The 24,643-nt window shown below is 37.6% G+C and overlaps 1 protein-coding gene across 1 annotated transcript in view; it reads left to right on the forward strand.

The window, feature by feature from the left end:
- The window catches only part of LOC150084556 (uncharacterized), an 81,204-nt gene that overhangs the window by 46,430 nt on the left and 10,131 nt on the right, over positions 1 to 24,643 (forward strand). The window contains exons 5-6 of the mRNA XM_090376285.1: positions 7,699 to 7,856; positions 20,819 to 20,864. Coding sequence (XP_090232411.1) covers positions 7,699 to 7,856; positions 20,819 to 20,864 — 204 coding nt within the window. The remainder of the gene's footprint in view (positions 1 to 7,698; positions 7,857 to 20,818; positions 20,865 to 24,643) is intronic.

Here is a 24,643-nt window from a genome sequence, read left to right on the forward strand (position 1 = left end):
TTAAACTCACCAGTCTATTATTACATGTGTCAGCCTTTGATCCTCCTTTGTGAATTGGGGTCACATTTGTACATCTCCAGTCTATGGGTACCTCCCCCTGAGTCCAAAGAAGCTCTCATAATTATGGCTAATGGATTGCTTACTTCCTTTGCTGCCTCCTTTAATATAACTGGATAGATCCCATTCACTCCGGGTGCCTTTTTTATGTTTATCCTGAACAATTTCTCCTCCAATTTCTTCTCAGTTATTACAAAATCATCTAGCTCGCTGCCAGAGTTTACCCCACCTCTGGCTTTAACCTTCCTGAATAACTCCTCATGTGCGAATGTAGATGCAAAACCTGAGCAGGATCATCAACAGTTGAACCATCAATCAGTGGACCAATCTGATTTATCCCTTTCCTTCTAGAGTTTACATAGGTAAAGAACTCTTTTTCTGTTTTTCTTTGCATCCTTTGCCAAGGATTTCTTATAATCTGCGTTTGTCTGACTAATCTCCTTTGTGACTTCATTACAGACCAGCTTATATCTATCATAGGCTTCCATATCACCCATTAATTTATATGTATCCCATGCATTTTTCTTCTCTGCCATATGTCTCATTAGTTCATCTGACATCCATTTAGGCCTAAACCTTGAACAATATTTCTTAGTTGGTATGTAAAGCCTAGTAGCTTCCAAGATAAATTCTTTGAATGCTTCCCATTTTGAATTTGCTGTTGGTAACTTCATCAGTTGGTCCCACTGTATAGAATTTAAATACTGTCTCAGACCATCGTAGTCACCTTTACAAAAGCAGAAACCCTTCCCTTTATCCCTGTTGGTAGTTACCTCTTTGAGTAAATCATACTTGAGCACACTGTGATCATTGCCACTTAGTGGTTCCTTTATCTGCAGATTCTTAATGCATGAAGAATCACTACTGATAATCAGATCAAGAGTATTACTTCCTCTAGTTTCCTCCGAAAAAGGCGTAGCACACGCTTCTTGATTAGACTGGGGTTCCAGCCTGTGACCACGAAATATGGAGGTTGTGGAAAGGTCGGGGAATGACCACCACATATCCCCGGAGCAATATGGCCTTTGCTGCTAATGCTCCTAAAAACCAAATAACAACAACAACAGCCTCCCGAATATGCTGATATAGAAAACAATCATCCAATAAATCCACAAAAGCCTTGCCGTGTGTGAGTGACCAACCCACAAATTGCAGTCAATATCTGGGAAATTAAAATCCCCCATTATAAGACTGATTTACTGACCCACTCTATTTCCCTGTACAGTTTCTTATTATACTCATCAGAGTCATTAGGCCTATAGCACACTCCAACTCTCAATTTTGACCTCCCAATGCTTATGTCACACCAAACTGACTCGATACTGCACTGTCCAGTGATTTTGATTGGCGTCACTTCCTTGGATTTTATGTGTTTCTTAACTAATAGCATACCCCCTCCTCCCTTCCTATCCTGTCTATCCTTTCTGTACACATTGTACTCCCCAAATTCCAGTTCTGCATTCCTTATATCTGTGTGACACCACGTCTCTGATATCCCAACAATATCTGCCTTTGATGTTTTGACCAAACAACTTAAATTCATCAAATTTATTTACCAAACTCCTAGTATTGGTGTACACGCAAGTATACATGCACCTGTTCCTATTCTTAGTTACCCTAACACAACCCACGTGTTTACTTGTACCGCAGTGACTCCCAGCAGTCTCTGAAATACCCTACATCTTGTTTTCCAGGCTGCTGCTCATTCCAATAGAAGCAGTGCAAGAATCACTTTCACCTCTGCCAGTGGCTACTGTTAATCTGTTAGTCCTTGTATCCCCCAAACTAGCAGTTTTCCGACCCACCTAACACTGCCTCGAATGCATCAGCAAATATTCTTGCACCCTTTCTATTTAAGTGTATCCCAACCCTGTAGAAGCAGTCTCTCCTGTTAACAAGTACAGACCAGACTGAAAAAAATTCTACCCCTTGAGCTTTGCACAATCTTTCCAAGGCCGAATAGATTGACAAGGCTCTCATCATATACTCCCTCCTATCGTCTCTGAGCAGAATTGCAGACACTTTCAAATTCAGCCCCAATTCACGGCTTTTTTCCAACAGTGATCTGTACTTGTTAAGTAATTCCACTGGTCTCCTACTCTTAATATCATTAGTGCCAATGTTTACAACAGTATTGAGCCATTAGACTTCACACCAGCCGGTATTTAAATAAATTTCAATACTGCAACTAAAACACTTTATTTACAGTAAAATAAAATAAAATTACAACTATATAGAATAAAAATATATAATAATCTAAAACTGATGTAGTTTAATTTAGAATAAAATAAGAAATGTAAAATAAAATATGATGATAAAAGCAATAAAAAAACATTGAAATAATATACTAAAATACCGTAACAACTGTAGCTTTCGGAGACAGCGGTCTCCTTTCTCAACAGCATATTTCTGCTGTGCAGCACATTCTTAAATAGCAGATCCACGGCACTCGTCACATGGATCCTCAGGAATATGGTTGAAATTTCCCATTTGTGCACCAGAACCGGAAATGGCTCGGGAGCGCACTAGCTGAAACCATTCATCTTGTCCAAGAACAACAGTTTCAAAGAGGGGATGTAAGTGTACACCCCTGTCTCTATTAAAAAAATTTCACCGGAGGATGACAGCATCCTCCGGTGAAATTTGATATTGCTTCTCCCAGAAATGTTCTTCCATGGCAGACTTCCCATAATTTGCAGACTTTATTGCATTCATATGCTCCCCCAGACGGTCTTTCAGTTGTCACCCCATCTCACCCACATAACACACCCCACAATCTGGGCATTTAATTTCGTATACCACCCCACTGTTGGCTTCTTTCGTTATGGGGTCTTTGACACTGGATATCACTGTGTGCAACCTCTGTCCCGGGAGTTGCACACAGCGTATCTGACACCCTCGAATTATTCGTGCAATGTGGTCTGAAAGGCCCGGATAGTAGGGAATGTATGCAGTGCTCACAGGGGCGAACGGCTCATTACAGGTGGACTCTGCTCCTCTAATAAATCTGCCCAACACCCTCTGGGGGTAGCCGCATTTCTTGAGGTCTGCCATGACACGAATAATTTCATTATCTTTATCCTTGGAGGTACTACAGTGGGACCACATCCTATCTATTAAAGCCTTGACAACACTACCCTTGTGTTGGCTGGCCTTTGCCGAGGTATAATGGGTATACTGACCCTGGCACATGGGCTTTCTAAACACCTTGGTCTTGAGCCTACAACCATCCCTAATTATCAACACATCAAGGAATGGTAGGGTCCCCCCCTGCTTCCACATGCGAAGTAAATTTAATAAAAGGGGAGAAGCTATTAAGTACATCAAGTACCTGATCCTCCCTCCCTTTTGTATAATGGTGAATGTGTCATCAACAAATCTTTTCCATTTGTGCATGGGAAATTCCAAACCCTCAAAAATTCTGACTTCCAATTCTTCCATGGCTAGGTTAGCCACTATGGCATTAATGGGGGAACCCATCGCTGTGCCATGGACCTGCCTATACATGACGTCTTGAAAAACCATGGTGGTATTGGATAAACAAAACTCCACACCTTCACAAATATCATTATCACTTACAGGAGCCCTAGTACTTAACAATACATCCTTTTCTAATGCCATTCTAACACATTAGACTCCAAATTTGATAGTGAACAGTGATGTAACATCGAAAGAAATCATAACTTCATCTTCTCGTATAGTCTGTCCTTTTATAAAATTCACAAACTCTTTACTATTCTTGATGGTGAAGTTGGAAAGTCCTACTATGGGTGTGATCATCTTAGCTAGGTACCTTGATAGAGTGTATGTGGGACTATTTACGAATGATACAATTGGCCTGAGTGGTATGCCCACTTTATGTATCTTGGGGAGCCCGTAGAATCTGGGTAAGTGGCATCCAGCAGCATGTAATGACCAATATACCTCCTTAGATATCCATCCTGACTTGTGCCAACGCTGTATAAGGTTATTCACTTGTCGCTCCAAACTAACCAACGGATTTCTACGGGTGACTTTATACATAGTGGTATCTTGCAATAGTTCCAAGGCTTTATTAAAATATTGTTCCTTGTCTAAAATAACCGTAGCTCTACCTATGATTTCGTCATCTTGTTTAAGTTCCCTCAAAGCCCTTTTATGACTAGTACTAAGGTTGGAGGTGGCTGACTTGGCCTGGCTCAGGATTGCCGCAGTTCTAATGCGTACTTCATCAGCCTGGATCGCTGGTAACTTATAAACGGCTCTCTTGATGCCCATAGCTATTTCCGTGATGGGAAGTTTGTTGGGCATCGGAGCAAACTTGGTACCCAAGCTTAAAACCTCCTCCTGTTCCTTAGTTAGCCGCTTTCTACTGAGATTACATATAAAATTAGTATTAACATGGTCATGCGTAATCACTGTCTCTTCTAATAATCTATTAAATTTGCTGATTTGCCTCTGTTTATACACATCTGAAACCTTAGTCGTTTTCTCCGAGACTAATTTCACTACCAATGATTGATGCACAGGAGATATGTTACTAACACATTCTAAAGCCAAACCAATTTGTCTTCTGGTAATCCTTAGCTCATCATGTAGTTTACGGATCCAGATACACAAAATCCTTTTTTGAAACCAATTGGTAGCTCTAACTAAGCGATCATCGTCAAAAGGCATCTTTATGCGAAACCCATATGGAACTAAGCCATGTGCTTTACATTGGTACGCAAATCTTAAATGTTGTTTCTGTTTGGCTTCCGTCATGCTGTATCTCTCAAGCTATGGACATCGAGAGAGTCGTTTATAAGTTACCAGCGAACCAGGCTGATGAAGTACGCATTATAACTGCGGCAATCCTGAGCCAGGCCAAGTCAGTCCCGTCCAACCTTAGTACTAGTCATAAAATGGCTTTGAGGGAACTTAAACAAGATGACGAAATCATAGTCTTGCCCGCGGACAATGGTAGAGCTACAGTTATTTTAGACGAGGAACAATATTTTAATAAATCCTTGGAACTATTGCAAGATGCCACTATGTATAAAGTCACCCGTAGAAATCCGTTGGTTAGTTTGGAGCGACAAGTGAATAACCTTATACAGCGTTGGCACAAGTCAGGATGGATATCTAAGGAGGTATATTGGTCATTACATGCTGCTGGATGCCACTTACCCAGATTCTACGGGCTCCCCAAGATACATAAAGTGGGCATACCACTCAGGCCAATTGTATCATTCGTAAATAGTCCCACATACACTCTATCAAGGTACCTAGCTAAGATGATCACACCCATAGTAGGACTTTCCAACTTCACCATCAAGAATAGTAAAGAGTTTGTGAATTTTATAAAAGGACAGACTATACGAAAAGATGAAGTTATGATTTCTTTCGATGTTACATCACTGTTCACTTGTATCCCTATCAAATTTAGAGTCCAATGTGTAAGAATGGCATTAGAAAAGGATGTATTGTTAAGTACTAGGTCTCCTCTAAGTGTTAATGATATTTGTGAAGGTGTGGAGTTTTGTTTATCCAGTACCACCATGGTTTTCCAAGACGTCATGTATAGGCAGGTCCATGGCACAGCCATGGGTTCCCCCATTAGTGCCATAGTGGCTAACCTAGCTATGGAAGAATTGGAAGTCAGAATTTTTGAGGGTTTGGAATTTCCCATGCACAAATGGAAAAGATTTGTTGATGACACATTCACTTATACAAAAGGGGAGGGAGGATCTGTTACCTGATGTACTTAATAGCTTCTCCCCTTTTATCAAATTTACTTCGGAGGGTGGAAGCAAGGGGGACCCTACCATTCCTTGATGTGTTGGTAATTAGGGATGGTTGTAGGCTCAAGACCAAGGTGTTTAGAAAGCCCATGTGCCGGGGTCAATATATACCCATTATATACCTCGGCACAAGCCAGCCAACACAAGGGTAGTTTTGTCAAGGCTTTAATAGATAGGGTGTGGTCCCACTGTAGCACCTCCGAGGATAAAGATAATGAAATTATACGTGTCATGGCAGACCTCAAGAAATGCGGCTACGCCCAGAGGGTGTTGGACAGTTTTATTAAATGAGCAGAGTCCACCCGTAATGAGCCGTTTGCCCCTGTGAGCACTGCATACATTCCCTACTATCCAGGCCTTTCAGACCACATTGTACGAATAATTCGAGGGTGTCAGATACGCTGTGTGCAACTCCCGGGACAGAGGTTGCACACAGTGATATCCCGTGTCAAAGTCCCCATAATGAAAGAAGCCAACAGTGGGGTGGTATACGAAATCAAATGCCTGGATTGTGGGGTGTGTTATGTGGGTGAGACGGGGCGACAACTGAAAGACCGTCTGGGGAGCATATGAATGCAATGAAGTCTGAAAATTATGGGAAGTCTGCTGTGGCAGAACACTTCTGGGAGAAGCAACATCAAATTTCCCTGGAGGATGCTGTCATCACGGATCATGCACAGGGGTTCTGGGACCGTAAATGGCTTGAGAGTTTACGTATTTTGGCAGCTAGCAATACCATTAATAGAGCCAGGGGTGTACGCTTATATCCCCTCTTTGAAACCATTGTTCTTGGACGAGATGAACGGTTTCAACTAGCGCGCTCCCGAGCCATTTCCGGTTCTGGTGCGCAAATGGGAAATTCCAACCATATTCCTGAGGAACCATGTGACAAGTGCCGTGGATCTGCTATTTAAGGATATGCCGCACAGCAGAAGTATGCTTTTGAGAAAGGAGACCGCTGTCTCCGAAAGCTACAGTTGTTACGGTATTTTAGTATATTATTTCGCTGTTTTTATCACTTTTATCATCATATTTTATTTTACATTTCTTATTTTATTGTAAATTAAACTACATCAGTTTTAGATTATTATATATTTTTATTCTATATACTTGTAATTTTATTTTATTTTATTTTATTGTAAATAAAGTGTTTTAGTTGCAGTATTGAAATTTATTTAAAAACCGGCAGGTGTGAAGTCTATTTGCAATATGAATTGTCCCAGCCTTGTAGGCCTATTTGGAGAGGTGTACAACAATATCACCTTTTGTGCCCTTAAAAGATGATATCCGCTCTACAATGTCATCAACCTTTGCCCCTGGCAGACATAACCCTGGTTCTGTTCCACCTATCCTTTTTAAATACCATGTTCCTCGTTTCCCTGACAGTAGAGTCAACAACAACTATAACAACAACATTATGGATTGAAGAACTCTGTAGACAGCAAATCATTGAATGTTAAGCTGTCATAAACTGCCCTAGTGCTAGTGGAAGAATGTTGATTAGCAAAAAGCATGATCTACTTTTGGAGTGTTTGATTTTTTTCTTAATACTTCACCACAACTATTAGGTTGGGAGTTTTGACTGCATTTGCCATTTCCAAATGATCCTCTCAGAAGCACATCTGCAAGTCACACAATGAGATTAGATTTATATTGTAGTACCCACATTCCTAAACCTCCTCTCCCTTGTGGCAGTGTTTGGAACTTTTTCCCCCCTCACACTTTCCATTTCTGCATGTGTTTGTCCATTCCAAATTTTATATTTCTACCACTAACAGTTTTCTACCTACAAGTAGCTGAAATTATGCTCACTAATTTATAATCACCCTGTACATATACATTTGATGAAAATTTTTCAGTATGGTACTTTTTTTTATAGGTAATTCAAGATGATCTTGATGAGGATAGTGATGATATACCAGAGCATTTTGTAACACCAAAATCTGCATGCCTTGGTGCAAGAGATGCCTATGAAAGAAGAACCCCATCCATGATATTGCCATTCAGTTTTATGGCACCTTTAATGGAGAGAAATAGGTAAGATTAACATATTTAATAAAATAAAATAAAGTTTTTGATAAGAGAAGAGATATTTTCATCATAGCATTTTAGTTAGTTTGTCCAGGTACTACTACAAGGGTAGTAGTACTCGTCAAAACCTTGTAGTTAAGTACTTAAAATGATTGCAACGATTCACAATAGCAACAGTTTTGAAACCAGGCCAAAAATATCAAAAAACTATAAAAAATTTCAAAACTGTGCAACTATAAATACCGAATATGATGTAAAGAAACAGCACAGTCAGTCAGAGATGAGCTCTACCCCCATCTACCATCTAAGCCAATCAGGCATGAGGTGGTCAGAGATAGGAGAGAAACTCTCAGTTCGCTTGTTGGTGTACTATTGTTGGGCCACTATTCTACTGTGTCAGTTTGTGAGTATTAATTAAAAATTGTTAATTAAATTAATAAAATAAGAGCCACCATGTCTAGTAAGAGAAGTGCAGTAAAGCCAAGTGAATATGAAAATGTCGCTAAAAAGTCATGTAGATCTATCAGATTGGGAAAAAAGATGGAAGTAATTTGTAGAATGGAAGATGGTCAGACACGTCCTAATGTGTGTAGAAGTATGAAATTGCCTCCATTGACTGTGAGTACCATAATAAAAAATGCAGATAAAATAAAACAGTAGATGCAACATGCTATGACACTAAGTGCGATGTGAGTTATAGCAGAAGCAAACTTTTAGAAAAAAATGGAGAAATTATTGTCATTGTGAGTGGATGACTTAAATAAAAAACACAAAAATAAATAAAATGTCTCATCACCACCCTCTTCAAAGTCAATTTTTGAAGATCTCAAGAAAAAAGAGGGTGGTGATGAGACATTTTTAGGTAGCAAGGTTCATGCAATTTAAATCTCAAAGTAAGTGCTGCTGTGTGAAATTAAGTGGGAAGGTGGCAAGTGCAGATGCTGAAGCAGCTGCAGAGTTTCAAGCCATTGTACAGGAGGGTAATTTTCCTCCTGATCTCATTTTTAATGTTCAAGAAACCGGGCTTTATTGGAAGAAATTGCTATCACGAACCTTCATTGCCCATGAAGAGCAGTCTGCACCAGGTTTCAAGATGGCAAAAGACAGGCTAACACTTCTGCTGGGGTGCAGATGTCTCTGGCACTTTAAAATTAAAACAAATGTTGGTGTACAATTCATAGACACCACATGCTCTCAAGGGACTAAACAAAGTCATGTTGCCAGTCTATTGGAAATGGAACATGAGGGCTTGAGTGACACAAGAAATCTTCTTGGATTGGTACACAAACTATTTTTGCCTTACTGTTCTCCAGTTTTTCCAAGAGAATGGGTTGCTAGCCAAGGTTCTTCTTCTCTTGGACAATTCACCTGGCCATCCTGCAAAACTTGCTGAAGTGGGAATATCTCTGGATGTCAATGTTATTTACATGCCACCAAACACCATTACAGTTTTGAAACCAATTGATCAGGGAGTAATTATTATTATTATTATTAGCTATACAGTGCAAGGAAGCCTGAGGCTTATGCTGCACCAGTCAAAAAAATTCCCGAGTTACCCAGAGAGAGAGATTGACAGAAGTAGAAAGGAATCACCAAGAAAGAGAAGAATGATGATATCCAGCTCTTTAAAGCCTATTACCTCTGCCAAACCTTCATGGAAATGGTAAGAGTTTGGACAGGTCAGACAAAACTATCAAGGATTATTGGCACTCATTCGACATTTTTAAGGGCACTAATAACATCAACACAGCTTGGAAGGAAGTGTCGATGAACTGTTTGAGTGGAGCGTGGTGCAAACTTCTGCCACAATTTATGCACAACTTTGCAGAATTAGGGCCAGTGGAGATGTTACTTGGCTGGTGAAAGAGGCAGGATTGGATGAAGTTACAGTTGAAGATGTAACAGCTGTTGGATAGCCATGGACAGCAGCTTTCCAATGAAGACTTGGAAGAATTGGCTAAAGAACTAAGCCAACAGAAAGAGAAGGAGAAAGAAAAAGATGAAGAGCCTCCTCTAAAATCTATGAATATAAGCAATCTACAGTGCATCCTTTCAGCCATGGAAGCCCTCGCTCGATGAGCTCTGTGGGATTAACCACGACTGGGAGCAAAGTGCAAAAGTCAAAAGGAGCGTAATTGTATCCATTGGCCCTTATTCTGAGATTCTCAAAGAAAGAAAGAGGAAACTCGACAGTCAACGCTGCGTGCTTTCTTCAAAAAAGGTAAGATCCTCAACCAGGGGCTTCATCAGAAAAGTAAAATCTCTCTGCATTACGCCACTGTCAAAAAAGAACAGTGCAGGGGGGCGGGGAACCTTACACAGAACATATCAAAGTAAATGTACAAAATTAATTTTTTTATTTAATTATATTTAGTTTGGTTATTTTATACCATATTACTTTTAATTGATTTATATTCATAAAAATACTGTTTTACATTCATAGAATTCATTTTAGATATTATATTACTTATGTCAATTTTTAGAGGGGCATGGAGTGTAACTCATTGACTTCTTATCGAGGTTCATTTTACACTGAATTTTTTTTTGCGACAATTCTCTCAGGAATGGAACCCCGTCGTAAACTGAGGGCTACCTGTATAGTGTTCAATGCTACAAAACTGGGGGTTTCTCTCAGCTCCATGTTTATAGCTTTTGAGATGCAATGTAAACACTGTCAAGGCCAGATGAGTGTGAGTTATTGTGTGGTTTGAATAGTGGTATGTTGGCACGTTGTTCATCTGGCCTCATAGCTGCCAGGCCTCAGGGAACCAGGGTTCCGTCATTGCCAGGTCAACAGGTGTTGCATAAGTCTCTGGTGAGGTGAACCCTGGCTCACAGTAGGCTTGCCAGGGAGGACCCATTAAAAAAAATTGAGGTTTTTATTGGAAACAAGCACAAGGATGACAGGTTAAGGTTGGGACAAAAGATGAATAGAAAGAAGGTGAATGTTTGGAAGGCTTTCCATCAGAAAATGGAAAAGTAGGGGATAGAGGGAGCACCTATGTAGAGGTGCAGGTGCTCCCTCCAGGGAAGGAGATTTCATGACAACAGCAAAAGGTATTTAGGATGGTAGGGCCCATCAGGCAAAAGCTTGGGATTTCAGGGGGGGGGATGAAAGTCATAGGGCTAGGGCTAGGGTGCCCTATGTGTGGATTTGGATTGCCTCCATGGCAGTTTTGTGTAAACTTTGACATCTCTCACTGGTCAGACAAGCTGTAGTCCAGAGTCAGCATCCCACACCATGCTGCCTGAGAATGGGAAATGGCATGGCATCATCAGGATAGGCAGTAAGGGCTTCCCAGGGAGTTGCCCTGAACTGCAGTCTTGAGTTGCGGGGGGGGGGGTTTACCTACTTCCAAGTACATAACATCTCTCTCTCTCTCTCTCTCTCTCTCTCTCTCTCTCTCTCTCTCTCTCTCTCTCTCTCTCTCTCTCTCTTTTGAGACAGTCCACAAGCAATCATTTGGCCATTTCATAGTCATACTACAGATGCACAATTTAGCCTGCAGTGGAATTTTTTGTTTATTTTTTATTTATTTATTATTTTTTTTTTTCACATATGCTGTAGACTTGATATAATGTGGTCAAGGGTTGGACTCCAATATCACTTCCCCCCCTCTCTTTCACATGCTTCAAATTTGATTGATTTGCAATTTGTTCCGGCACATTTACCAGTTCAGTGAACATTTATAATTGTTGATTTTTTACAGGCCTCATGAGTGATTAGCACGATTGCTATCTGTAAACATGGTGTCCTACGAATAAACTTTATAATACCACTTTTCATTTTTTTTGTTGTTTCAATTGTCATAATGCATTTGTCTTTGTATTAGGCAAATACAGCTGAGGCACCTGTTACAAAGATAATCAAATAATAATTCTCTTTATTTATTCATTTTTTTATTTTATTTTATTTTTACATTTGTCTTCATTTTATTTTACTTTATTGATTGAGTTCAGTTTTATAAGGTAATTTCAGTGATATGAATAAACTCAAAACTATTCTGAAAGATGCAACAGTAATAAAGTTTATATGTGCTCTTTGGAAATTGGATGCAAGCTTACTCTACATAATGTTTATGTGTGTTTTCAGATTTTTGTTTTCTTTCCTTTCCTTTTTAATAAAAAAAATAAAATGTCCATGGAAAGTTCTCAAAATAAAAAAAAGAAAATCATGGTCAGTTCAAGAAGAGCTAACTGCACTGGACCTACCAAAATGGGGAAAGAGGCAAGTGGAGTTATCTCGACAAAGGTGTGGTGGAATCCACTCTCAGAGGATGGATAAAAGTTGAAGCTAACCTATGGCAAGCAACAAGTGACTGTGATGAGGGCAAGTGGCAGCCCATTGGGTAAGGCTGTGTTCACATGGTTAACACAAGGACGTGCAGAAGGAATGCCTATATCTGGTGAAATTATCAGGAGTCAGGCTGAAAAATCAAAGAAAGACTTAGACAACTAGTGCATCAACCGTACAAGAAAAAATTCAAAGTGAGCAAGGGCTGGCTCAGCTAATGGAAAAGAGGCATTGAATTCGCCATGTTTCAATTTTAGTTGAAATTCGATGTGCAGACACCAACTGCTGGTGACTATCCATCACAGTTAAAAGTTATCATACAAGAAGCCGGCTGTGTTATCACATGCTTCCTGATAAGACACTAGCTTGTAAATCTGATGAACAAAAGGCACAGAGCTTTAAAATGATGAATGACAGGGGGACATTGTTGTCAATAAAACCTGCACACACACATACAAAGTCAAATCACTGTGCATAGGAAAATTGAGGGCATCAAAGTGTTTCCACTACAAAAATATGCTGGCACGGGTGTTCTTGTATTGCCACAGTAAGAATGCCTTACAGGAATGAACTGCAGGAACTTCCATCGACAGATATTGGACCAGATAAAAAGTTTCAAACAAATCTCTATTAGAAACTGCATTATACAAGGTATTATCAAAATGTTTGAGGACTAACTTTGCATATATCCTGAAATTGTAGCATTGTAACAAGTTACAATTTGCACAAACATTTCCCTAAGCTCGGAAATGCTTAGGCATTTCCCTAAACTTGCAGACCTTTGGGAGTTATTTCCATAAAGAGATAACTACAATTTAAGCCACTTTACTCTGTGATAATTAGTGCAGTGTAATAGTGGCTTAATTTTTAGTTACCTTTTGTTATAATATGTTTAGTGACTCAGCTAGACAGTAATGCACAAATCACCCATTCATCTGACTTAGTCTGAATTAGGTTCATTATCACATTTTGTATCAAATTAGAGAAAGTACAACAGAAACTCATTAAATGTTAAAAACATTTAGAGAGAATGGTATTTTTGTTGTGCTAATTAAATTAGTATTTCATATGGCACAACAAAAAATATTTTAACACAACTTCTGGGAAGAATGCAACATGTTTCAACCAAGTTTGCATTTTGCATCCTCAATGATGATGATCACAAAAGTAGCAAGTTCGTGCATGTTAGTGCTGCTGACCACCACCTTTTGTTTTTTCCATCATTACCAGTGTTTAATCATGGTTATATAGTTAAAACACAGAAACAAGATCCATTCCTCCCAGTGGAAGACTCCATCCTCCCAAGGCTGAATAGAGGCAAGACGATCTTGATCAAATATATGTGAAGGTCATGCTTATCTAATTTTTTGGCTTATAGGTATTAGTATTAGTAGAGGCATATGATGCAAGAAAGCAAGTTTATATACAGCATCAGTTAAAAAAAAAAAAAAAAAAACAACCCTTCCCATTTCACTGATTCATTCATTCCAAATGTTTGTCTAGTTCTACCTTGAATTTATTTACACTGTCAACTTCCACAACAACAGATGGAAGTTTATTCCAGCAATCAACTACCTGCTGAAGGAAAATTTCCGCATATCTATTTTACAACTGTCTTTCTTCAGTTTGAATCTATGCCCCCCTCATGTTTACAATCTGAGCAAGAGGAAGAATCCCATCAGCATTGAGCCTGCCCAATCTATTCAAGGCCTTATACACCTTAATAAGATTGCCTCACAGGGGCCTAATCTCCAGAAGCTGCAATTTGCAGAATTTAAGCCTTTCTTTGTAAGAGCATCCCTTTGTTCCCTTCACCAGTCTTGTTACCCTTCTCTGTACTCGTTTTAGCAACTCTACATTCTTCGTAAAATGAGGCATCTAGACCTGTGTATTCAGTACTCAAGGTGTGACCTGACCAAGGGTATAATCACCTCCTTATCCCTGCTCGCAAAATTCCTGTATAACATTGACAAAACCCCATGATGCAAGAAAGCAATTGTATAGTTAAAACACAGGCAGCCTGTCTGCACTGCTCAGAAAACTTCATATCTGACTGCACAATTACTCCCAGGTCTCTTTCATTGTCCACTACCCTAAGTGTAACACCACCCAGTTGGTACATTTCTCTGGGGTTACTGTTACCCATATGCAGTACTTTGCATTTGTCAATGTTAAACTTCAGTTGCCACTTCTCAGCCCATCTGCCCAAGTTTTCCAGCTCCTGTTGCAGTAGCATACTGTCATTACTGTTATTAACAACCCTGCAAACTTTGACATTAAGATTGATATACAATCATCAATATCATTGATAAATACAGAAAACAACAATGGGGCCCAACGCTGAACCCTGGGGGACACCACTAATAACATTAGTCCACGAAGAGCTATGTCCATTGATTACCACTCTGTCGTCTCCCCCTTAACCATCCTTTTATCCATTGCAGCAATTTCCCTTAATGCCATTCTGCTCCAATTAGTACTATAGTCTAACATGTGCAACAGTATAAAAAGGTTTCCTGAAATTCAAGTATATGATATCAAAATTATTTTTTGTATCCAGCTCCTTTGTGACCACGTCATAGTATCCAATCAAATTGGCCAGACGAGACTTCTCATTAACAAATCCATGCTGTGTCTGAATTATTACTGCTGTCTTGTCTAGATGATCCTGCAATGCTTCTTTAACCAATGACTCCATTCTTTTCCCTGGAACAGATGTTAAACTAACAGGTTTGTAATTACTCTTGTCACCCTTTGATCTCCCTTTGTGAATTGTAGATACATTTGCACATCTCCATTCTGTGAGGACTTTCCCTGAGTCCAAGGATGCTCTCATAATTATGGCTAAGGGTTTGCTTACTTGCTTTGCCACCTCCTTTAATATAACTGGATAGATTCCATCTACCTCAGGTGCTTTTCTTATCTTTAACTTCAAAAATTTCTCCACCACTTTGCTCTCAGTTATTACACAATCATTTAACTCCCTGTTAGAGTTTGATAAACATTTGGTTCTCTCCTCCTTGAATAACTCCTATTCAAGGAGGAGAGGGTGAATGTAGATGCAAAATACTTATTTAGTTTGGCAGCTATCTGAAAATGATCATCTACAGTCAAACCATTGATATCAAGTGGACCAATCTGATTCATCCCCTTCCTTTTAGAGTTTATATATGTAAAGAAGTCTTTGCTGTTTTTCTTTGCATCCTTTGCCAAAGATTTCTCATAATCTGCCTTCGCTTGCCTGACCTTCACTACTCTGTTACTTGATTACAGACTAGCTTGTATTTACCATAGGCTTCTTTGTCGCCTGACAATTTATGTGCATTCCATGCATTTTTTTCTCTGCCACGAGTCTCATTAATTCATCTGACATCCATTTGAGCCTAAACCTAGAACAGTATTTCTTAGTTGGAACAAAAAGCCTAGTAGCTTCCAAAATTACTTCCTTGAATGCTTTCCATTTAGAATTTGCTGATGATGTTGATAACATCATCAGCAAATTCTAAATGGGAAGTTTTCAAGGTTTCTTTCTGTATTCAAGGTTGCTTTCCAGGCTGCTGTTCATCCCAATAGAAGCAGTGCAAGAATCATTTCCACCTCTGCCTGCAGCTACTTTTAAATGGTAAATAACGTAAAGCGTAGAGTAGGAGCAACTCTACTCTAATAACACTAAATTATACAGATAGAAAGCAGTATACAGCAAACAAGTACTTATACATGCTGGGATCATAACACTATCCTGTAAATAGAAGCCCTGTCACTGGTGAATATTAGTAGAAAAGGTAATTAAAGTGTATAAGATTGGTATAGGATAAGGAAGTGACTTAGGGTAGCAGTTCTCAAACTTTAGGACCCCCCACCCCACCTTTTAGCTTGAAAATGTTTTTGTGAATGCCATTTAACAATATTCTTTCAATTCTCTAAATTTTTTCAGCTTTTAAATACGGTAAACCCCCGCTATTCGCGAGGGTTACGTTCCTGAGAAATGCCGCGAATACTGAAAACGCGAATACTGATTTATTGCTCCCATAGTAATAAAGGGGTTCCGTTCCAAAGTATGAAATATATAAGAAAAACTAGTCTAAAATTTTGTCTATGTATGTATTATATGTACCTTCATAATATGACTATGTACATAGACAGTACATAGTGAATTGCAAGCATATGGCATCGAAATGAAAATAAGAAACAATTTAATATTAAATGTAATATTTATTAGAAATTTCAAACAAATCTTTCAATTCAGCACTTTGCTATAGCTAAAAAACATATCCCGCCAGTGCTATCACCAGTTTCGCTAAAGTGTTGATAAAGGAGTTTTGCCTTTTCACGAATGATGAGTGAACTTAACCGAATTTTATTTTGAGTTCGGTCTTCTATCCACAGATTTAAAGCTTTTTCCATTTTTTTTAAATTTAACATCACGAGTTACAGAGCAAATCTTGAGCAATTTTGAAGCGTGTTTTCACGGACACTACGGCTGATTTTTTTCTTCCGATTTTTTGATTGATCGTACCGTTGACTCATTGATTTTATAATGTTTTGCCACTTAGGAGACACTTTCACCATTAGAAATTTTGTCCAATAACTCAATTTTATTCGCTAATGTCATCACCTTCTTTGATATTTTCACATTTCCCTTGTTATTTGTAGCCATATTTTTGTACGGGTTAGAAAGAACTTGTCCACAATAAAGTCACTTTCTTCTGTTAACACACTCGAAAAAGTCTGTTTTACACTGCAAAACGGTACTTTTGTAAGCATATAAATTTATAAATTGATAAATTTATTCAATTTATAAGCATATAAATTAAAAGCAAACGACGAAACCTTCCATGAAAAGTGCATAACACATACTGAACAAGGATTAGCGAGAAACATCCACGCTCGCGATTTTGTCACCCCTCTCCCCCCACCCACTGAGCGCTGTTTTGACCGGGAAAGATAATTTTAGCCACGCCCATGTTTTTTTATGGCGAAAAATGTTCACGGCGCTTTAAAATTCACACTTTTTTAGGTTTCATTTTATATTAAATCGGCGACCGCGAATAGCGGGGGTTTACTGTATAACAAATTTTAGACATTATTTGTGGACCACTGATGTATCACTGCAAATACCCAGGGGTCTATGGAGCATAGCTTGAAACATACTGAAACATACTGACCTAAAGAAGATAAAAAAAAAAAAAATCTAAAAATAGGGGAAAAGAAAAAATCAAGAATAGAAGTAGTGCTGACCTGATCCCTCGAGTAATCTAATAGACAGGTTAATGGAAGAAAAAAAGTAAAAAAAGGAGAAAGAAAAGTGAAGGGAGGGAAGGAATGGATTGTAAAGGGAAGGGAAGAATTGTAATGCTGAGGCAAGCTAGAAGTGTAAATGCCCAACTTCAGAGAGAGAGAGATCTGATCTGCCTGAGAGATTTATTATGAAATGCAAAGTTAATACATGAATCATGCAGACCATATAGAAAGATATAACACTTAATATATTAGTCATATAAAACTTAATAATTGACAAAAAAAAACAATATAAAAGGTAAAACATATTTGCCACACACAAATATATATATATACAGTCGAACTTCCCTATAATGAATTCAATAAATCCAGTGAAAAAATTCGTTATAGAGAAATTTCGTTATACAGAGAATATCTTTTTTATTAGAAATTATCTAATTAGAAAATGAAAATGAATCTACATTTATTTTTAATGTATTTTATTTCAAAAACATACTTATTTAAATTGTTTGCACAATTTTCTCAGGTAAATATTACAAATTAAAAAAAATCTGTAATTTTCGTTTGCGCAGTACGATTAAAAAATGTCTGATTCTCAAAGAAGACCTCACATTTATTCAGAACATTAAAAAAATTATCAGGAACATTTTCACAAAACTGTAGACCCAGACGAACCGTTTTAAAAGCGTGAATCATTTCTTCGCCAGTTGGCTTTTCTACGGGTTGTTCTGATGCATCTTCAGAATCATCGTTAATTTCTTTGTGATCATGGTCACAGCAGCATTTCATCAACATTTGGATGTTCTGTTATAGTCAGATCTTGATCTACGTAAACGTAACTATTTAACTACATAACTAGTGTTATTTAATTTTCAATGTTTGCAGACGATTCTAATAATGTCCAAAAGTTTTTCAGTTGTGAAAGGGGCAGTTCATCTTGTTCGTCTGTTTGTTGTTCGACTTCTGTATTCAATGCAAATCCTGCTTTCGAAAAACAATTTTGAATAGTGTATTCAGTGACATTTGTCCAAACTTTTGCCAGTTCAGAGATGCAATCTCTAAGGTTAATTGTAACCTCCAAATTTCTATTTTCTGATAATGCATTGACAATCATCATTATTATTCTCTTTCGATAATGAAATTTAAAATTTTTTATAATGCCTTGGTCCACTGGCTGGAGTTTTGACGTTACATTTGGTGATAAAAATAACAACTTCACACTTTTAAGTTTGGCAGAAATACTGGCAGGATGTGCTGGACATTTGTCAGTAATCAGCACTATTTTTCTTTTTGTTTCTTTTGCTATACACTTGTCTAGTTTTAATATCTATTCTTCAAAAATATCACTTGTCATCCATGCTTTTTTATTAAAGGTGTAGTCAACTTCCAAAGATTTTGTGCCTCTAAAACATCTTGGGTTTTTTTATTTTCCGATGACTAAAAGTCTTAATTTTTCACTTCCTGTCATATTTGCTCCAACTAGCACAGTGATTCTTTTTTTGCTTTGTTTTCCGCCAAAACATTTGTCGTCCTTAAAAGCAAGTGTTCTGACAAAATGGGTTTATTTAAAGAATAAACCCATTTTGTCAGCATTAAAAACATCCTTAGGTTCATATTCTTCCAAAATCTTCTTTAAGGTATTGTTCCTCCAACTGTTGCAATCTTCTTCACTTACATTAACACTTTCTCCACAAATAACCTTTTCCACAATTCTATGGCGCTTCTTAAATTTATCTAACCATCCAGTGCTCGCATTAAATTCTGGATGTCCAAGGGACTGTGCAAATTTCAGAGCTTGTTGCTTAATTATTGGACCCAATATTGGTATATTCTTTTCATGTATCATTTGCACCCATTTTAGAACAGCTTTATCAACATCTTCGTATATACACAACTTAATTCGCTTCTTGTCTGCTCCTCCTTCAATTGCATTTAAAATTGATTCTCGATTTTTTAAAATCGTAGATAAACTGCTTGCAGGTATGCCATATTTCTCTGCAATATCTTTTTTCTTAAAACCCTGGTCAATACCACGAAGAATCTTTACTTTATCATTAATACTTAAACACTTTCTCTTCGACATTGTTTCTGCAACTGTAAAAATTACTCGACTGCAGCTCTTGCCGATACATACAACACAAACTTCGCTGCGCTGGCCATATAGTGAATTGTTAGTACTGCCTACTTACTGACGTTTGCTTGTCAATTCAACAGTATCACGTGACCTTTCCTATCAATCACTTTGAAGAAATATATGACTCTGTGAATTTCTTTTATTCTGCTTTCATTCATATAATTGGTGACTCTATTGTCAGTGAAACGGGGAACATGCTTTGTAAAAAGGTTAGGTGGAACAGGACCAGAGTATGTCTGCCAGGGGCAAAGGTTGATGACGTTGTAGAGCGGATATCATCTTTTAAGGGCAGAAAAGGTGATATAGTTGTACACGTTGGCACTAATGATATTAAGAGTAGGAGACTGGCAGAATTACTTAACAAGTACAGGTCACTGTTGAAAAAAAGCCGTGAATTAGGGTTGAATTTGAAAGTGTCTGCAATTCTGCCCAGGCACAATAGGAGGGAGTATATGATGAGAGCCTTGTCAATCAATTCGGCTCTGGAAAGATTGTGCAAGGCTCAAGGGGTAAAAATTTTTTTCAGCCTGGTCTGTACTTGTTAACAGGAGAGACTGCTTCTACAGGGATGGGATACACTTAAATAGAAAGGGTGCAAGAATATTTGCTGATTGTATCGAGGCAGTGTTAGGTGGGTCGGAAAACTACTAGCTTGGGGGGATACAAGGACTAATAGATTAACAGTAGCCACTGGCAGAGGTGAAAGTGATTCTTCACTGCTTCTATTGGAATGAGCAGCAGCCTGGAAAACAAGATGCAGAATATTTCAGAGACTGCTGGGAGTCATTGCGGTACAAATGAACACATGGGTTGTGTTAGGGTAGCTAAGAATAGGAACAGGTGCATGTATACTTGCATGTACACCAATGCTAGGAGTTTAATAAATAAATTTGATGAATTTGAGGTATTGCTCAAAATATCAAAGGCAGATATTGTTGGGATATCAGAGACGTGGTGTCACACAGATATAAGGAATGCAGAACTGGAATTTGGGGAGTACAATGTGTACAGAAAGGATAGACAGGATAGGAAGGGAGGAGGGGTTATGTTATTAACATTATGTTATTATGTTAGTTAAGAATAGAGTTGTTTGCTGTATACAATTACATAGCAATTGTTCAAAATAGAAGCATTTTATATGCATGCATATAAAAAAAGAAAAGAATAAATTATTTAATTTTATAGCATTTGTTCAAAATGGAATAAGCATTTCATGTGGATGCAATTTTACTGCATACATATAAAAAGATTATAAGTTACATAAAAAATTTATCAAAATTGTATGTTTCTCCTGTTTTTTAGAAGCAAGGTGGGAAAGAAGAAAGAAAGGCAAAGAAAAGTTGAAAGGGTACTTATGAATTTTACATTTTCTTTAAAGTAAATTATCTTGTTTGGAGTTTAACATCTAATTTCTTTATACTTCATAACTGCAACTTAGAGTAAAGAAGCATCCATTTCCGTCATAGTCAATTCCTACTCTAACTCCCCACCCCTCCCATTGGAGAGGTGGGAGTTAAAAGAATATGGTAGAATTTTCTACCACAGTCTCCTGAAATGAAGTGTGATCAAAACATTTTGGAGACTGAACTAATGTTTGGAAAATGAAGCTTAACAGCTATTCAAATGGATCTTCTTTGAAATAGTTTCCTTGACACTATACGCAGATTCCAACAACATTTCTTCAATTTCCATAAGTATTCCTGATAGGCTTATTTTGGACTTGATAATAGTTCCTGTATTACATTCTACAAGTTCATAACGAACAATGCCCAGTGTCAAAAAAACACAATAAGCGTGATCAACATTGGTCAACATTGTCTTGCTTTTTAGAGAAGTATCTTCCATTGAGATTACTGGGCCCTTGTTTCCAGTTTATAGCCATGCACCCATGATTTATCAATAGTAATGATGAAAGAAACAAAGTGTGGGTCAGCTGCAGCCAGATCCTGAAGATTCTGACATGTGGGAACTCTCTGTGATCATCAGTGACATGATGTTAGGCACACTTTGCTGAAATGTGTCATATTCCCTAATCTTGTATTAAAATTAATGTCTCATAAGAAAAATTAGCTTCACTAGCAGCTTTGCAGATAGTTAAACATTGATCACTCCTGATCATTCAGTTACATGTGTCACAAACACATGTAATTGAATCATTGGCTTTTGAAGATGATGGACGGCCAGAATAGATCATCTTCAACAGAAAAGTGGCCCTCTTTAAACTCTGTTAACAAATGATAAGTCTTGAAATGACTTCACCAGAAACTGTTTTTAACATTTCGTGGGTTTCTGTTGCACTTTTTCCTCAATTAGAAACAAACTGTGCAAATTTGCTCATCGAACTTTTTGTTCGCACCTTATGTGCACATGCTGTATATATATACAGGATGTTTCAGTTAAAAGGCACTGAGATCTATGTTACTTATTTTTAGGTTTAGGCTATTTATTGTTGGGCTGAAAGTTTGAATTTGATGTTAAATTTGGGGTAAGTATTACCAGATTTTATGATTTTTAAATAAAAATTTTGTCTAATCAACTGCTTGTTTCTCCATAGTTATTCCCCTTCATTAATTTAAGCTAAAAATGGCATCTCTGTACTTCAGAAAGAAACATAAACTGCGTTTATTTGAAACTAAAATAACATAAAAACAAATGCAAACAGTTGTAGTGTATGAAATTGTTTCACATCTTCACATGCTACAGCTAAATGTGCGTACTGAAGATGACCACACATTTTGTTATTATTTTTTTCTTTTTCAAATAAAATCAGTTTATATTTGCTTCAGAAGTACATAGATGATCTTTTTAGACAAAACTGAAGGCGGAATACAAACTTGCCCATTGAGAAAAAAAAATAGTTGATTAGACAAAATTTTAATTTAGAAATCATGAAATCTATAAGGTAATACTTTGTGTAACATAGAATTCAAAAAATTTTAACAAATATAACAAAAAAAAAGGAACAGATGACAAATAGCCTAAACCTAAAAATAAGCAAAACAGACTGTATTGCATATTTTAATTGAAGCACCCTGTGTGTGTGTGTGTGTGTGTGTGTGTGTGTGTGTGTGTGTGTGTGTGTGTGTGTGTGTGTGTGTGTGTGTTCAAAAGGGCATTTCACATTTTTGTGAAATGCCCTTTTGAATATAAAGCATACACATGCATGGTACAAAAATATTTTAAAAATTTGAGAAGCGTTTGAATTAAAAAAAAAATATTATTAATAAAATATACTATATGTTCAAAAAGTATCTTGACGCCCCTGGGATGTGGAAAAAACAAACCATACCTCTAATCTGCATATCAACAATAGGTTAAAATAAATTGTGTTTGTGCTAAAGATTAACAATAGATGGGTCAAGGTATTGATCTAGCAAACTTGCAATAGTGAAGTTATCAGAAGATGCCATATTAACAATAATCTGTTAATACCATTACAGCAAAACTGCAGCATCGTAGGTCAGTGGTGGCTAATGTAATCACCAAATGGATATGCCATGGTACAACTACACCTGAAAAACATTTGGGCAGACTGCAGAGAGCAATGGAAAAAGACTGGAGGGTGCTCAGAAGAGTGGTATGTATACTGTACTATACTAGAATAAAAGTATTTGAACACAGCTCAGTTTCACATTGATGTCACTGGCACTCACTTCAGTAACATGTCATTCCTCTTCAACTGGTATAACACACTCTACCCTCCAGAAACTATGAATGATGGACTGCAGCGGTCTGTCATTCATTGATAGTAAGCAATTGGTGGTGTAGTATAATCCACCATTCCTCCTGCAGAATGATCACTAATTGTGCTACTGATGTAGGACATGTTGGTCTGGCACTCAGATGTTCCAGTTCACCCCAGAAGTATTCCATAGGTTTCATATTCAGACTTCATGGGTCTGTACCAAAGGTCTTGAAATGGTTGTGTAGGGAACAATAATGGTCCTAGAAGATATCATGAGAAATGGCTAATTCCCTAACAGTTTTCCCCACTGGCTACAGCTCCTCAAAAATTCATTATTAACGTAATACACTCTGTCAGCAGAGTGCATTAAGCATTCTCCACTGCCACACTCACCAGTATGATCAGAATAGGATGGAGAGAGAGATCTTACCAATCAATGCACAGCAATGACTTGCCTAGTGCACAACCCACTACAAAATTGTACTGTGGAACTGCAAGCCATGGTACTCAGTTTCCAATCATCTAATGACCGTGTTTGGCTTTTGCCCAGAGAACTTTTATTACTAACATATCATCTCAGTTGTAAAGTTTGGCAGAGGTGCTGTCACCATCTGGAATTGTTTCTTGTGGCTTGGCCCACTGGTCATTGTAACTGGAATAGTGAAGTCTATGTGGTACATTGACATTCTGGAAAATCCACTTTTCCTATTCTCTTGCAGTATTATGAGGAGGGCCCCTTTTCTGTTTCAACGTGACAATAGTGCACCATATTATACAGCTTGTACAATCCGGTTTGAAGATATGGGTGTGCAAAAGCTTCACTGGCTTGTCCTGAGCCCTACCCTGTAATCAGTAGCTAAATTGACTACTTTTTCAAAAAAAAAAAAAGAATGGACTAAAATACCACCTTCCTATTATTAAAATTGGTTCAGAGCCTACTGATATGGATATAGTTTGGAATTAAGGCCTGACACATTATTAAATATTGTCTCAATAAAAGGTTGTTTGAAACATGCAATGTCTGATTGTATATAGTGTATATAATTTTTGCAATATAGTGTATGTAATCATTATATACACTATATAAAATATAATCATTTTAAAGTAGGGCATTCTTTATTGGTGTGTGTGTGTGTGTGTGTGTGTGTGTGTGTGTGTGTGTGTGTGTGTGTGTGTGTGTGTGTGTGTGTGTGTGTGTGTGTTTTGCACATTGTTTCTTGTTTAAAAATATCATTCAGTACTTTTGTATATGCACCATATACAATCATTAATGCATAGTAAATTGTCAATATAATGAATAGTAGATTAATTGATGTATTCAGTATAACAAAATCACTTTCCAACCCCTGCCAGTTTACTCTGTACCTTTATGTTGAAGTGTTCTATTTTAACAAATATCATTATAACAAAACATCAGCTTAGCACAATAAAAATTCACACTA

This window comes from Mastigoproctus giganteus, chromosome 6 (assembly GCF_048544385.1).
Source record: "Mastigoproctus giganteus isolate SK-2022 chromosome 6, ASM4854438v1, whole genome shotgun sequence".
NCBI classification, from domain to species: domain Eukaryota; kingdom Metazoa; phylum Arthropoda; class Arachnida; order Uropygi; family Thelyphonidae; genus Mastigoproctus; species Mastigoproctus giganteus.